This window comes from Marmota flaviventris, chromosome 17 (assembly GCF_047511675.1).
Source record: "Marmota flaviventris isolate mMarFla1 chromosome 17, mMarFla1.hap1, whole genome shotgun sequence".
NCBI classification, from domain to species: Eukaryota; Metazoa; Chordata; class Mammalia; order Rodentia; family Sciuridae; genus Marmota; species Marmota flaviventris.
Genome location: NC_092514.1, coordinates 11,402,901 through 11,419,904, shown reverse-complemented (window position 1 = coordinate 11,419,904; position 17,004 = coordinate 11,402,901). Strand labels below are relative to the sequence as shown.

General features: G+C 38.7%; 2 protein-coding genes across 3 annotated transcripts in view; both read left to right on the top strand.

The window, feature by feature from the left end:
• The first annotated feature begins 901 nt into the window (after window positions 1–901).
• LOC114078710 (60S ribosomal export protein NMD3-like) overlaps window positions 902–17,004 on the top strand; it is a 31,627-nt gene continuing 15,524 nt past the window's right edge. Inside the window, 8 exon segments of the mRNA XM_071603169.1 lie at window positions 902–949; window positions 5,652–5,707; window positions 7,351–7,485; window positions 8,732–8,828; window positions 14,350–14,403; window positions 14,405–14,431; window positions 15,251–15,379; window positions 15,677–15,767. Of these exon segments, the coding sequence (XP_071459270.1) occupies window positions 5,664–5,707; window positions 7,351–7,485; window positions 8,732–8,828; window positions 14,350–14,403; window positions 14,405–14,431; window positions 15,251–15,379; window positions 15,677–15,767 (577 nt within the window). The 5' untranslated portion in view covers window positions 902–949; window positions 5,652–5,663.
• Window positions 1,338–5,416, top strand: LOC139702270 (uncharacterized). Of its 2 annotated transcripts, none has more exons than XR_011704855.1 (2): window positions 1,338–1,806; window positions 4,405–4,584. XR_011704855.1 is itself a non-coding variant. In XM_071602948.1 (2 exons), exons 1-2 carry the CDS (start codon window positions 2,230–2,232, stop codon window positions 4,769–4,771), a joined length of 1,794 nt encoding a protein of 597 aa, XP_071459049.1. In that variant the 5' UTR covers window positions 2,198–2,229; the 3' UTR covers window positions 4,772–5,416. The 2 variants fall into 2 exon arrangements, 1 of the variants encoding a protein (XP_071459049.1); XM_071602948.1 differs by lacking the exon at window positions 1,338–1,806 and adding an exon at window positions 2,198–3,656 and having other exon boundaries at window positions 4,405–5,416.

The window sequence follows — 17,004 nt, the reverse complement described above, 5'->3', positions numbered from 1 at the left end:
AACTGGAAGTAATCCTGAAGGTGATCAGAGACCTCTGAAGGGTTAAAAAAGCAGGGGAGTGTGGCAAAATTAGAATTGCCTTTTAGAAGGGTGGGTCAGAGTCTTCAAGTAGGGATAGCAGGTGGAAAATAAACTTAAATACCCTAGACAAGAAATGGTATGTAGCTCTCATTGCTCACCGTCTATAAAGGGACCTTGCTTATTTCTTGAAATCTGGGGTGAGGAAACTTAGAAAAAAAAAATGGTTGTGCTCTTTAAATGTTTGAAGTACTGTCGTGAGAAAGAGCAACTAGACATGGCCTATATTGATTAAAGATCAAGGGATAAAGTCATAAGGAAATATTTATACACTATTAGGAAGCACATTCTAATGATTAGTCTAAAAATAGAGATCACAGATAATTATGCCTTACATTCCGTTCTTTCAACCATTCAACAAATAAACATTTGAACGGTTAGGATGTGGCAGGTATTAGGCATATGATAGTGAATAAAACAAAGGCACTGCCCTAATGGTGTTTTAACATCCTTGTGTAATGTTGCACTGCTTACAAATAACATTCATATAAATCAAGAAGCAAACTCCCAGTAGAGACACTGGAAAAGAGATTGATACATGGGCGAAGCTGACTTGGAATGAACTCTGACCATGGAAATTCAGGAAGAAAGATAACTCAAAAGCAAGAACTATAGACTAAGGAAAAGAAAGAGAGACCTTTCCAAGCAACCCCGCCTCTCCCCCGCCCACCCGTGCTCTTTCTCCCCCCCCCCCGCCCACCCGTGCTCTTTCTCCGCCCACCCGTGCTCTTTCTCCTCCCCCCCGCCCACTTGTGCCCTTTCTCCTCCCCATTGCTCCTTTAGCACGTGTCCCTCAGCTCGCGGGATTTCGAGCCTTTCTCGCGAGATTTTCGCCCTTGCCGGTCCGACTGTGGTGGCAACTGACAGTGCAGTAAGCGTTGGTTTTGTTGCTGATTTTTCCATAAATTTAGGCTGGTCCGGGAGCCCTTAACTTGGTCCCAGGGGCTGAGACGCGGGGTGCAGGCGCCAGCAGGGTGCCTGAGGAGGGAGCGGGGCCAGGCGCTGGGGTCAGGCCGGCTCAGGCCGCGTGCGTGCAGCGTGTTCGCCGCCGGCGGGGTTCCAGTCTGGCCTTGGAGTTGGGGTCCAGGTGGGTGATCACAGGCGCCGTGATGCCTCCTGGGGACTTTGGTAGCGCGGGTCAGAGGTGGGGGCGCTCTGTGAGTGCTGCGGCCCTGTGGAGTTGGGCAGAGCCCTGGTGTCCGCTGACTGTGCAGACCTCGGCGTGGGTCCGCCCAGATTGGCGCCTCCCAGGCTGTGGTGAAGCCCCTGGCCCTAAACAGGGAAAAGAATAAGTTCCCTGTCCCTTGTTTCGCATGTAAAGGCGAGAAAACCACCGAAGTCTGAATTAGTCTTGTGGGCTTCCACCGAAGTCTGAATCAGTCTTATGGGCTTCCTGTCTATCTGCCCTCACAGAGAGCCTGGGACAGATTGTACCTACTGATTAGCTGGCACAGCTGAGCCTTACATGAGCACCCTGCAAAACCAGACCTAGTTTGCTTAAAGCTGCCTGAAACCGCTTCCTGCAGTAAAGAATGTGTGTATGTGTGTGTATGCTTAACCCAGAGTATGGGAGGATATATAAAAGGGGGGGAAAAAATAAAATCTCTCTCTCTCCTGGATGAAGAACCTTGGTGTCCTGTGTCTTTTAACCTCGCCGTCCCTCGCCGGACTCGGCTCCCTTGGCCGGACGCGGCAATTGGAGGTCCCACCGAGATCCGGAAAGCAGGGGTAAGCGGACGGGGCTCACCTTCTAAGAGAGAAGGGGGAGGATTGGTTTACAGATAATTTAAAGAAAAAAGGGTACGTACCATGGGAAACTCAACAGCGAAGGTTCGTCTGGCCAACGAACTGAAAGAGTTGTTGAATACACAAGGAACAGGAATAAAAACTAAAACTGCAACCGAATTCGTTGAAGTTATTGCCCAGGCTTGTCCTTGGTTTCTGACAGGAGGATTTCTTAATAATAATGACTGGGACCTGGTGAGACATGACCTTCAGAAATTGCTGAGGGACCGGGGCGCGGATAGTGTCCCTATTGCCACATTTTCCTTATGGAGATTAGTAAAGGATGCTTTATTGACAGACAAAATAAAAGTCAAGGAACAACTTGCTAAATGTGAACAGGCCCTAAATCAGGTACAGGAGGAACAAATGGCCGAGTCCTTAAAGGATGAGGGTCCTCTTGAGGACTCGGGCTCGGGGAATAAGAAACGCCTCCAGATCTCTAAGCCTGAAAAGGATCCTGAGGACCTCAGTTCTCTCTCGGAGGAAGAGGAGGGATTAGAAAGGGAGATAGAGGAATTAGAACATCGCCTTAAAAAGACAAATGTCAGGGTGCCTACGGCTCCCTCAATTGCCGCACCTCCTCCCTATAATCCTGACTGGGATGAAGACACCCCTAATAGACGGGCAGGAGTCTATTGGGGTTCTAGAGCAGCTCAGGTTTTTCCAATGATTGAAAACGCCGATGCTGATGGACAGCCGGCCAGAGCCCATGTCCCCCTAGCCTTTAAGGACATAAAACAGCTTAAGGAGGCGGTCATTAATTATGGACCTCATGCCCCTTTCACATTGACCCTCTTCGAGTCCTTCTCCGCTAGTCAACTGATACCTAGTGATTGGCAGCAACTTTGCAGGGCTGTGTTATCTGGAGGAGATTTCTTACTGTGGAAAAGTGAATATCATGAAAGGTGCCGCGAACTGGCTCAGATTAACCTGAATGCGGGCCATCAACGGCGAAATGCCGAAATGTTAACAGGAAGTGGGCAGTATGCCACCATAGGGCAACAAATTAATTACGATCCAGGTGTTTATGCTCAAATAGCCTCAGCTGCAGTCCATGCCTGGAAAGCCCTGCCCATTTCTAAGACAGAAACAAAAATTTCCAAGATCTCTCAAGGGCCCTCTGAACCTTATTCGGACTTTATAGCCCGCCTAATGCAGGCTGCTGGGAAAATATTCCCTAATCTGGAACAGGCTATGCCACTTATCAGACAACTGGCATATGAAAATGCTAACACTTATTGCCAGAATGCCATCAAATCCTCCCAAGCTTGGCCTATGCCACTGCCAGTTCATGCTAATTCTAGTTTTCTCCCTACTCTTTTCTCCACTTCATGTGACTTGAATGCACCTTGCCTTGCACCCCGGGGAGATTCCATTACTCCTTTTAATGGGTCCCGTGTGTCCCTTAAGGGAGTTTTTTGCTTTGCCATGAGCGAAAATAATTGCATCTCCCTCCGAGTTAAAAATGTGACTGTCTGGGAAGATCCCATGCAGTCAAGCAAGGTGTCAGATGGCATGCTTTTAGCTGCGCTCACACAAGTAAGCCAGGGGATGCAAAGTGGCTCGGGTGACACCTCTAAAGGGACATTAAATATTACTACCCTAATGACAACTTCGGAGGTGGTAATACCCATGACACCAAAAAATAAGACCCCTAATGCTACTCGTTTCCGAGCCTCTCCCCTATGCACTCCTAATAAAGAATTCCCTCCAATCTTTACATCCTGTCAGGGCTTGTCTTGGGACAAACTTCAGATCGCTGATGGATTCTCCCTTTCTCCGTCTTTAAAGAGGTTTGTTCTTAACTCCTCTAGTGGTAATTCTTCTGTTGGAGATGGCTGGCCTTGGTTTCAGTGGCTGGTGGCAAATGAACGGGGGGGCCACGGTGGATATTTCTGCAGTGGCGCAATTTCTGGGAACCCGGGACTGGCTTCATAATGTTTCTGGGTCCGTCGCTGAGACTCACAATGGCCGGCGCTTCACACCTCGTTCTTATAACTCCTTATTTACTAATGCCTCTCTGCCTCCTGCCCCAGTTTGCCTCCAGTCCCCTTTCCTGTTTCTGCTGGCTAATGACTCCACCAAAGATTTTTTAGACTGTTCTAATGTCACCTGTTACCTGGCCGAATGTTGGAATGCCTCTTGGTCCGTAGCAGTAGTGATGAAAATTCCAACCTTTGTGCCGATTCCTGTTACTGCCGATTCTGACCATTTTCCTCTTGTCAAGCTGCTAAGACAGCGTAGAGATTTTGGAATTACAGTGGCTATAGTTACCGCTGTTGCAGTTTCCGCAGCTGCGGCTGTTACAGCTGGAGTTGCCATGGCCAGCCAAGTACAAACTGCTGCCACTATTAATCAGGTTATTCAACAAACATCCACTGTACTTGAATCTCAAAGTAAACTCAATCAACATATTTTATCTGGGATTTTGGCTGCTAGTCAAAGGATAGATCTGCTTCAGGCTCAAGTTGAGGAATTGTCTGATCTGGTACATTTGGGTTGTATTGATCAACGTGCACATTTATGCATAACCTCTGTCAGATTTAATGATTCCAGAAATGCTTCTCACATCATCGGAGAATACCTGTCCGGAACCTGGTCCTTGGAAGCAGAAAACTTGATCCAGTCTCAACTGACTCAGATTGCTGTTTTGAATAGTACCCGTGTCGAACCAGTGACTTTGGGTCAACTCACCAGTTGGCTGTCCTCTGCCTTTTCCTTTTTTAAGGAATGGGTGGGAGTGGGCATTTTTGGGACAATGTGTTGCTTTGGTATCGTACTTTGTTTGTGGCTTCTCTGTCGCCTTAGGGCCCGCCATATGCTAGAAAAGGCAATGATTGTACAAGCTCTTGCAGCTCTAGAACAGGGTGATTCTCCACAGGTCTGGCTTGCTCATTTGAAAATGTAATCTGTTCCCATAAAACGGCTCCTTCGGTGTGTTTATCTTGTGGTACCCAGAGACGGGCAACTTCTACGCTCATGTCACAACCTAAGACAGGGGATCAGGGCCTCCCCAGAGACGGGTAAGTGACATGAGGGCGGTAGACGACCTAAGACAGGGGCCACTTGATTCCGCCTCCACTTTGCGAAAAACAAAAAAGGGGGACTTGTGGTGAAGCCCCTGGCCCTAAACAGGGAAAAGAATAAGTTCCCTGTCCCTTGTTTCGCATGTAAAGGCGAGAAAACCACCGAAGTCTGAATTAGTCTTGTGGGCTTCCACCGAAGTCTGAATCAGTCTTATGGGCTTCCTGTCTATCTGCCCTCACAGAGAGCCTGGGACAGATTGTACCTACTGATTAGCTGGCACAGCTGAGCCTTACATGAGCACCCTGCAAAACCAGACCTAGTTTGCTTAAAGCTGCCTGAAACCGCTTCCTGCAGTAAAGAATGTGTGTATGTGTGTGTATGCTTAACCCAGAGTATGGGAGGATATATAAAAGGGGGGGAAAAAATAAAATCTCTCTCTCTCCTGGATGAAGAACCTTGGTGTCCTGTGTCTTTTAACCTCGCCGTCCCTCGCCGGACTCGGCTCCCTTGGCCGGACGCGGCACCAGGCTAGGCCTGAGGTCCGCGGCAGCTCGGTTGCGGAGCATGTCTTGCAGATGGGAGACTCCAGAGATGCGTAGGTCTTAAGTCTAGAAAGTTGCTTCTGAAGTTGCTAAGAAGAGTTGGTTTTCTTTCCGTCCTGCTTTGTAGGAAGCTCCGTTGCCTATTCAGAGAGGCAGAAGGAAAAGTAAAGAGGGGGTTAGGCGAACGATTTACAGCCTCCATTTATTTTTTAAATTAAGGTGTACAGAACCATGGAGTATATGACAGAATCCACCGACCGCAGCCCTGGACACATGTGAGTTGTGACACTTTATCCCTTTTCAATTTTAAGATCTTACAGTGAGTTCATGAAACGTACTGTCATAACAGGGGAAAACTTTTGGTGGTAGTGGTGAGAGAGATTTTTAAAATCATAAATGGGAAAAATGAAAGTCTTATTTCTGCAGAAAATCGAATTCATGTTTAGTTCTAATATTTGTTCCAGTAAATACATGCTTAAGGTTAAAATAAGGGTTGGGGATATAGCTCAGTTGAAAGAGTGCATGCCTCACATGTACAAAACCTTGGATTCAATCCTCCGCACCACACAAAATTAAAAAAAAAAAAAGGTTAAAATATTCCCTATGCATCTTGTAGATGACACTGTCCAATAGGTAGCCACTAACCATGTGTGTCTATTTAAATTTAATTTGAATAAAGTTGAATACTCGATTGCTCTGTCATACTAGCTACATTTCAGATGGTCAGTAGCCAGCATTGGAAGAGTATCAAATTTTCTTTTGGAGAATATTGATCTGTATCAATGATTCTGAAACTTTCTGCTCCCAATATACTTAGAATTATGATAATCCAATCACGTATAATGGATCACTACATTGATCGTATCCTATTTTAAAAACAAGTTTTCCTCTGGGTAGGTGTGTGTGTGTGTGTGTGTGTGTGTGTGTGTGTGTGTGTGTGTTTTGTGAATTGCTTTTGGAGTATATTGCTCTCTAATGGCACTACCTATTGGCATATCCATTGTCCCTCAAAACTTTAAGATACATTCTTTTTTTTTTTTTTTTTTTTTTTTGTGTGTGTGTGTGTGTGTGTGAGATACCTCCCAAAAAGCTGTGAGGTCCTTTGTAGGTCCTACTATTACATTTGCAATTGTGCAATTTATTGTGTTTTTATTGGTAAAAATTAATATGCATGTTTGTGTCTGTATAGAAAATGTTTGGAAGGATATATGTAAATGGTAAATTATGGGTGGTCTTGGTTGGGTATGGTAAAGAGAACTTTTTTTTGCATTTTTAATATTTAAGTATTTGATATTGAGATTAGTGCAGATTTGTATTTTCTATCAGTGTGTCTCTATTCACTTTAATGAGGCATAGTGACATTTATTTTTAGTAGAAAAAGTTTATTCATATCTTTCCTGGCTATTTAAATGTGAATTTAAATTAAAAGAATTTAGCTCCTGGTGACTGCACTAGTCACTGCAGGTGACTCACTTGCCATGTGTGGCTTATGGCTATCTTATTGAACTGAACAGAAATAGAATATTTCTATCTTTATATGAAGTTTTGTTGGACAGTGTTCACTCTCTAGACCCTTAGGACATCTGCTGTATTTTAAGAATTATAGCCATCCTTGATTTTTTTTTACCCCTTTCTTTGTTTCAATGGCAGTAGGCCATTTATCTAATGTATCTTTTCTTTTTTATTTATTTAATTATGTATAGCAGAATGCATTTTGATTCATAGTATACAATTGCAGCATAACTTTACATTTCTATGGTTGTACTATCTACCATATCTTTGAAGATTGCTGTTTCTATGTAATGTTTTCATAGAAGGGCATTAATATGGCCTGATTTCAAATCTTTTGTTTGGTAGCTTTTTTATAACTAGTATGTTTAAAAATAAATTTGAAAAATTTATCATTTATTTTTTCAAGCTTGTGCTCTGAGTGTGGTGTCCCGATTAGTCCAAATCCTGCCAATATTTGTGTGGCTTGTTTGCGAAGTAAAGTAGACATCAGTCAAGGTATTCCGAAACAGGTCTCAATTTCTTTCTGCAAACAATGTCAAAGGTACAGTGCATTACTATTTTACCTTACTTAAAAGTTGGAATTTATATAGAGACCCATTGAGATATGCTGAGATTATACCAAAATACACAGAATAAAGCATACGCAATTTAATTTTTACTTTAGAATTTGTGTTTTATGGTGTAATTTTTAGTTTGCTCTACTAATCTGGTAAGATGTAAAGGTATTTGAATCTGTTCTTTTTCTGTTCAAGAATTTAATAGATTTGATGCATGTAGTTGATAGATAAGAGTTGGTGTCTATAAGGGTGAGAACAGATTATTAAAGATATGTTACCTTTATGTCCTTGAGGTTGTTTCTTTAGGAGCTATGTATGATTAAAAAAAAGCACTTCATGTTTTTAACTAATGTAGCAATGTGTTTTAATTAAAATGACTATAGTTGTTGGAAAAGATAAGTAAATCATCTGAAATGGTCTAAAATAAAAACTGAATTTGAAGGCAGAAGGCTTCTGAAAGTTTATGTTTCATTCCCTCTTTATTTCCTTTATTGGCTTAAATGGCTTATATGCAGTAGGCCATTGAGAAACACAAAACTGGCCAGTGATTTCTCAAAGGGATTGGGAAAGAGTCTAGTACTCTACTTCTTTTGTGTGTATGAAGAGGAGGTTCAAGGACTTCTGAGAAAATTCAAAAATTCTTCTCAGAAAAGTAGTTCTGTATACATAGCTTTATAGACACATGAAATTGTGTGTGCTATTTTAGGGATTTAACAGTGTGCAAACCTGGCAAGTGTGATAATTTATTACAAATATTTGCTATTCTTAAAAGCATGGTGGAGTTTTAAAAGTAGTAGACAAAGATATAAGGAGGCCTACTTTGTCTTGGATTTCTTACAAAATAGTTTCTTGAAATTCTTGGTAACTCATCATCTCTGTTTTCTCACCAGAATGAAGGAATTTTATTAGGTGATTTGGGAAACCCTTTTTATCTCCAAACGTGTGCTTATAAGCAAAGGGGAATCTGTATAATGTTTTTAATAAAACCTTGGAAAGTGAAAATCTAAATTTTCAACTCTTGAAGTAATAAGACCATATTAATAGGCTATTTCAGATTGGCTTTCTCAGTCAGAATTTTGCTTTTATAATACTAGAGCTGTTTGGGTTAATGCTTCAGAGAAACCTTGGGTGTTATTAATCCTGGTTAATAATTATTATTACATCTGAATACTCAGATGAAAATTTTCGTTTTTCCTTGAGATATTGAATTTCAGTGTTTTATCTTCTTAGATATTTTCAGCCACCGGGAACTTGGGTACAGTGTGCTTTAGAATCCAGGGAACTTCTTGCTTTGTGTTTGAAAAAAATCAAAACTCCTTTGAGTAAGGTAGGTCAAACAACTAAAATCAGTATTTATAGATACCACTTGATTAAAACTCAGAAAATCTAGGTACAGTGGGTTTTTCAAAAGTGACTGCTAAATGCCACTATTGTTACCAGTATTACCCCACTATAAATGCTTTCATTTAAAAGTTTTTTATTCTTATATACTCACACAAACACACACACACACACACACACACACACACACACTTTTTTAAAATGGAAAATGAAATTATCTTTTTGTTTTGAAAGAATCAATTATTATTTATTTAGAATCTTCTTCTGTGTACTATTAATTTTTCTGAAAATCTTTATAAAACTGTCACTATACATCCATAATTAAGTAGATTGCAGTATTAGGACGGTGCTATTTGGTTACTCTTTATTTCATTTGTTGGTCTGGAAAGAAAATTGCCTATTTTCAAGTCAATGCATAAATGTCTCCAAAAAAATACAATTTGTTTCTAGAGTCCTAACTATTTCTTGACATACACTTTCAATTTTCTTTGTTAAAATTTTAGACTCACTTCTACCATGTATGTTTTTAATTGAAATGAAATCTTTCAGTTTGAAGGCTTTTCTGATTCCTTTAAGCTCTGATATAATTTCATGTGCTAGTTCTTTGAAATTCATCCCTTTATTTCCTCGCCACCCTGTAATTTTTGTTGTCAAATGTTGGCCTTCTTGGCTTAAAACTTTGTTTTTTCCTTCATATTTACTTTTCCCCCTATGTTCTTGACAGTTTCCTTTACTTTATCTTCCATTATTTCTTTCTGTTATTTCCCCCAGCAGTATTATTTTTAAGTTCTGGAATCTTTTATGTTCTTGATGCATTTTGTCTTTGAATTTTTCTAGGGAGTTTGAACAGGTTGAGTATTCCATATCTGAAATGCTTGGAACAAGAATTGTTTCAGATTTCTGAGTTTAAGATATTTTTAATATTTGCATGAGTTTACTGTGTTATCTTAGGAAAGAGACCTAAGTTTAAACACAAAATTCATTTATGTTTCATATACACCTTGTACACATAGCCTGGAGGTAATTTGATATAATATTTTAAGTAATCTTGTGTTTTATGGTGTGGAATTTTCCATTTGTGGCATAATGCCAGTGCTATGAATGTTTTGGATTTTGAAGCACTTTGGATTTTAGATTTTCAAACTGTGGAATGCTTAACCTGTGGTAGGATACTTTTAGATGGACCCAATATCTTTATGTTTATTTATTTATTTTTATGTGGTTCTGAGGATCGAACCCAGGGCCTCACACATATGAGGCAAGCACTTTACCACTGAGCTACAACCTCAGCCCTGTGGTATGATATTTTTAAAATTTAACATCTGTTCCCTGATTTTTCTATTTTTTGTGTTTCTTAGTTTTTCAGTTTTATACTTCATCTTTTGCCAAGTGTCTCATGAGTCTTAATAATTTGTTAATTCCTTCAGTGGATATTTAATAAGTAACAGGTATGTACCAAACTGCTTTTGGTATTGGGGACATGGTAGTGATTAAGAGAGAGAATCCCTGTTTTATTTTGGGGGAGGGAGTGGTATGTAGAATAAGCAATGATTAAAATAAGTATGTTATATAGCATATTAAAAAGTATGAGTTTTGTGCAAAAAAAAAAAACTAGGAAGGAAATAATTATTAATGGAAGAGTTGCAATTTAAAATAGGGCATCTGGGGAGACCTCACTGAGAAGGTGACCTTTGAATAAACATTAAAGATGGTAAGAGAGGGAGCTGTGTAGAAATCTGATGGAAAAGCATTATGGATAAAACAAAACAAGAAATATAGAGACCAGAGGTGAGATCACATCTGTGTGGTTAGAGTGGAGTGGTGAGAGGAAAAGTAGTTGAGATGAAGTCAAATAAATTAGGGAATGTCAGAGTATATCTGGCCTTATAGGCCTTTGTGAGGATTGGTTTTTACATCAAATGTAATAGATGTAAAGGGTAGAATAGTGATATGGTTCAGTTTGTTAGTTCTCTAGCTGTTGGTTTAGAATAAAAGTGGGCTGTGCAGTAAAGGTAGAAGCATTGGCCTTAGGAAGTGATTGTAATAATACTGAGAAATGATGGTTTGGGATCAGAAATGGAGATGGTGGGAAGTGGACAGATTCTGGGTCTGATTTGAAGCTGAGCAGTGCATCTACTGATGTAGCTGGATGGGTGTGTAAGAGGTAAAAGAGTTAAAGATAACTTCCACTGTTTTCAATTTGAGCAGCCTGCAGGAGGGAGTTACCATTAGTGAGGTAAGAAAGGCTTTAAGGGGAATAGGTCAGAGTGGGGGAGATAGGAGCTCATCTGTAACTGATACTTTGATGTCCATTAGACATTTAAGTAGCAATACTGAGTGGGCAGCTAGATAAATAAGCAGGATAGTAGTCTACACTAGAGATAAAGAATTTGAGGTATAGGTACTATTTAAAGCCATAAATTGGATACGATTATCTAGGAAGTTTAGATTGAGAAGGGAAGAAACTGGAGTACTGAATTCTGGAGTCCTTTAATGATAAAATATTAGGAAGATAAGGAGTAACCAGCAGAGGGGACTCAAAGGAACTGCTAGAGAGGCAGGAAAATTAGATGAGTGTGATATTCTAGAAGGCAAGGGGGAGTGTTTTAAGAAAAGGGAGTTGTTGGCTATGTGTTTTGCAGTGGTGAGTTTTATAGAATGTGGAGGTTATTAGTTAACTCTGGAAACAATTTCTGTTTAGTGGTGATGTTAAAGATGTGCTTTAAGTGGAAGTGAAAGAAAGGGAGAAGGAATTGGAGGCAGTAGATATAGATAGTTCTTTTGAGATTTGCTGCAGAAGGACTCAAAGAAATGGAGCAGTGATTGGAGAGGGGAATTGAGGAAGAGGAAGGAATTAGGGAAAATAAAAGATGTAAGATGTGAAACAGTATAATTGTAAGCTCTGGAAATGATAATATACAAAGGGAGATTTTTGTTGAGCTGCAAGGAAACAATAATTGGCTGGAGGTGCCCTTTAAGAGTAGAAAGAGAGAAAATATAACAGATAGTGGAAGAATACATTTGTTTGTTCTTTCATTATCTAGTACTTACTCTTATGGGTACAGTTTTGGAAGCCTGGAACATCTAATGGGACATTTTAGGTGTTGATGTTGTTAGTAACATAGGCAGTTCATCTGTGGTAACAGGAAAGATGTTGGTAAGTGGGAGCTTCTGGAAATTTTCTTCTAAAAAAACAGAAGCATGGGCCGTAGCTATGAGGGAAGAGCTATTAGATGTTTGAAGAGAGGAGAAGATTTAAAATAGTCCTAGGAAAGTAGAAGAGGGAATGCATTAGAACAATGTTGTATGGGTGCTGGGCATTATTGACAGTTACTGTTGATGATGCATAGAGCAGGCAAAGCATTTTTCATAAACTAAATTATGATTTAGCCTAGTCATTATAGTGAAGTTAAATAGGTACCAAGGGAATTGAGAATGTATGCATGGGAATAATTTTGATGATTGGTTTGGAAATAGGATGGAAATGAGTAGATGAAGACTATGAGAGGTAGTGAAAGAGTGATAGGATGAATGGATTTTCTGGTGTTGGATTGAAAGATTTTTGGTGCCTAGGAATAGAGGTAATGAGCTAGAGAGAAGTGGTAGTCAGTGACTAGGATGTTTGGAATTAAGATCTTAGAGAAGTTGTAGTTATTGGTGATAAAGGGAAATAATACTAGAGATAGGAAGGAAAAAAAGATCCTGGGGGAATAGAACTTAAAGAATGGAGGAGTTAGGGTGTATGGACATAGAAATTGCTAAATATTAATATTGTTGGAAAGACTAACAGTGATCCAGGAGAAATTTCTCAAATCCTTGAGAAATGAGAGCAAGCAGTATAACGATTAACAGATAACTATACCAAAAAGAGTGTTAAGTGGTAGAGTTTGATGACTTTCGATTTAGTCTGTATTGAAGGAGAATGCAGGGAGAATGGTCTGGCATTAGCAACAAAGAGCAAAGAATACATCTGTCTTGCTTCTGGTCTAATGATAGGAAGAGAATGGAAAAAAAAATCAGTCAATATTTTCTTCAGCTATAGGGAGCAATGTAATTAGGGGATTTAGAAGTTGAAAGGAATGTTCAGGAAAATGGTTGAGGACTTAGGAGGTTTTGTTATTAGCAAGTATTGGGTTCTACAGAGTACAGTGAAAGGGTTACAGGATCTGAGAGGAAATGTTAGATGAGGACAGAATAGGATGTATGTGGAACCATATGAAAATCAGAGTATGGGAAATGAGGGGTGACTGAGGTGTCTGGGACTGTGGTACAGTAGGATGAAAAGGCCCAGTAAGATTGATGAGTTGTGGTTGTTTAAGGACAGTTAGTGTGGTGATGCTGGGTTGCGGAATGCTGAGGTGGCTAACAAGGACCCTATCTCCATTCCATAGAGGGAGACTGTAGGAATAGGAATCTGCTTATTACTTAGTACCTGGCAGCTTGTTAACTGCTAGGTTTGCTTTAGAGGAGCCAGTTATATGAGGAAGGTTTTACTCTGTAGTCCTGCATCTACACTTGCTAGATTTGTTCTCATCAGACAGTACTTGATAAAATTATAAGTCTGCTTTCTCATACCTTCCAGATCTGTTATATACAGCACAGATTTTTCCATAGATCAATATGTATCATAACATTCATTAAACAAATCCACTTGGATATCTTAGATATGCCATGAATTTAAATGTCTGAAGCTAAGTGCAACGTTTTTTCCAATTAAATCTGTTATTTGTGTCAGAAAAGTTGTGCTACCTCGTTGCCCAAGTTGGATACTTGGTAATCATTCTAAAGCTTGTTCTCTTCCTCTTTGCCAAATTCACTTACTAAATTCTGTGGATTTTATCCCTTGAGTAGCTCTTGCATTTTCTTCTTATTTCTAATTCTTCTCAGTTAAAGTTATCTACAACTCTTGCTCAGATTATTGCAACATCCTACATTCTTGTTCTCCCACTCACCTTATTCCCAAACCCCACCTCTAGTTATATTCAGTTACTCAAATATAGTGAATTGTTTTTGGCCCCTGAAAGTACTACAGATTTGGCAGTGAGTTAGATTGGGAAGTGAGTTACAGTGGTGGATTCAGTATTTAATGCATGAAACTTCTTTTAATGAATGTCGTTTAAAAAAAAAAAGCTACAGACTTTATGAGAGAATAATTGAAGTGGAAACTTTTATTCATGGATTTTCTCCTAAGTAATGTGGCCACCAATTCTTTGCTTTCTTTTAAAAAATGTAATTTCCATTAGATCAGTACACTTACGAGGAAATGATTTTTCCTATGCAGATAACTTTGTTTCTTGGATTGTATCAATTGCACTAATACAGCCATTAGTTTGTCCTTTTATTTACTGCTATTGTTACCATACCCCGATGATGAAACTTTTTTTATAGTGATGCTAATCACAGATTCTTTAAAACTTTTTATGAAGTCTGTTTATTAATGAGTTATTATTTCTTTTTTTTCCTTCAGGTAGGAACTTATGTTTCTTTTTGTATATGTTTTGTTGAAGGTACGCCTTGTAGATGCAGGCTTTGTTTGGACCGAGCCCCATTCTAAAAGACTTTAAAGTTAAATTGACTATTCAAAAAGAGGTAAGTTATACATTATTTTTTAAACATGGTTAAAGTGCAGGAAATGACAATGAGGGTGTAGCAAGTTATTTTATATCTTAAACAGCATAAAAGGAAAAGTGTATTTTTAGTTTTAGTCCTTTGTTTTACTTTGATCATCTGTACAAATGATTGGTCACTAATAAGAGCAGCTGTTGCTCATTATTAGTGGTTTAAATAATTTGTCAGAAGAACTAAAGTAAAAACATGGGCTAAGGTAATGATTCTCAAACTTGGCTGATCATCATAATGACTCACAGTAACTAAATCACAATCTCTGGATGTGAGGACCTGGAATCTATATATATCTTTCTTTCCTCTTTAACCCTAACCCTAACCTAACCCTAACCCTAACCCTCAACCCTGTCTGTATAGCTAAAAAGCTCAGGTGAGTTTTGATTTGTTATGCTGGGAAACTATTAATTAAAGAATAATTTCCTTTTATGAATTTTCCTTGTCTTATTTTTCCTTCTAAGTGTGAATTCTCTGTTTCCATTCAAAGAAAGTACACACTTACGTACACACGTGCACGTACACACATGTATACACATTCTTTAGAGAATGTCCTTACAGTCATTTCAACTAAAGGTAGATTTAAAATGTTGATCTAATAAATCTTAAGAATTAAAACCTGCATATCTATCTTGAAGTAACTTTTTGTCTTTAAACTTGACATATGGATATCCCCAAAACATCCATAAAAAATATTTTAAATTAATTATTAAAACATTTTGTAAAAAAGGTATTTATCATGAAACAGTATGGTAAGAATGAGGGAATGTAACTGTTTTTTTTCCCCAGGTGATGAATGGTGCTATACTTCAGCAAGTGTTTGTGGTGGATTATGTTGTTCAGTCCCAAATGTGCGGAGATTGCCACAGAGTAGAAGCCAAGGATTTCTGGAAGGCGGTGATTCAAGTCAGGCAAAAGGTAATGAGAAACAGATGAGTAAATTCTACATTGTATTTAATCTTTGTCAATTATGAACAGCTAGTAAAAAACCTCTTTTCCCTTCTTTCCAAGTTCTTTAAGCACCAGGAATTCTAGATCCCTGGAGCATTCACCTTTAGAAATAGATTATTCTTTTTACCTTTTAGGTAATCTTTAAAGGTTGTTTTTATTTGAAAAATCAATGTGCTATACCTATAGATGGTATATGTGTACCATATTTATAAGTGGCTTATTTTGGTGTTCAGTTTATTGATTAAATAATGCTTTTATATGTAGACTTCACACAAAAAAACATTCTACTATCTGGAACAGTTGATTCTGAAATATGGAATGCATCAGAATATACTTCGTATCAAAGAGATTCATGGTGAGTTAAAATTTAAAAGAACTCTAATTTATATTAACCTACTTATCTTTACTGATAACATCTGGATTGGTACTATCCAAAAAACCTTTGTTAGGAAGAAAACAATCTTAGTTTTCTATCTGTACTCTCCAATATAGAAGTTACTAGCTACATGAGTATTTGAAAGATGGCTGGTGCAACTGAGGAGCTGAGTTTGGAATTTTCTTCTATTTTAATTTAAAATTACATTAAATTTATGTTTTTGGGGGGTGTAGAAAATCAATTTTATTCCACATTTTTTTAATCAGAGCATTTTAATTGTATGTAGTATTTGGGTTCATTTTGACAAAATTGTACATACAGGAAATATGATTTCAATCCCCATTCCCCTTATTTCCTCTTCTTCTCCCTCCCCCTTTTCTCCTTTCTTTACTGATCTTCCTTTTTATTTGTTTGTTTGTTTATTTAATTTACATGTGGCTAGTGGCTACTGTGTTGGATATCACATATCTAGAAGCATGATTGTTTTTCCTTGATGTTCTCCTTCTGTCCCAGTTCAAGACATTTATTAAGCATTTGAATTGTGATAGATGCCATTCAGGTTTCTTAGGACATAAAGATGAATGAATATTTATTTCTGCCCTCGGTAGGCTGCTTAACTTGGCCACTAGAAGAGTAAACCAGTAATATACATTAATGTAGTATAGAGGGTGATAGAAAATTATATTATTAAAATGTAAATTTAATAAGCCAGACTCATAGTCTAAATTTGTGAAATGTGGCTTAGTGAATACTTATTATGGATAAGGTACCTTATTGGCTAGTCATCAGACAAAAATAATAACTTTTTCTATGTAACTTTTTTCTGGTAATTCTTTGGGGGATAGAGAGACTCAAATAGTCTGATTAAGGATGCAAAACCCTGTTATAGTTTATTGCCATGGTAGACATATCCTCACACGGAATTTTTAGTGGCAAAAGAATTGAATACATTTTCTAATTACTTTCTTTTTTTTGGGGGGGGGGGTACTGGGGATTGAACTCATGGATACTTGGCCTCTGAACCACATCCCCAGCCCTATTTTGTATTTTTATTTAGAGACAGGGTCTCACTGAGTTGCTTACTTGCTTAATACCTTGCTTTTGCTGAGCCTGGCTTTGAACTCGCAATCCTCCTTTTTCAGCCTCCCAAGCTGCTGGAACTACAGGCATGTGCCACTATGCCTGGCTATTTTATTCATTTTTAAATTGTGTTATT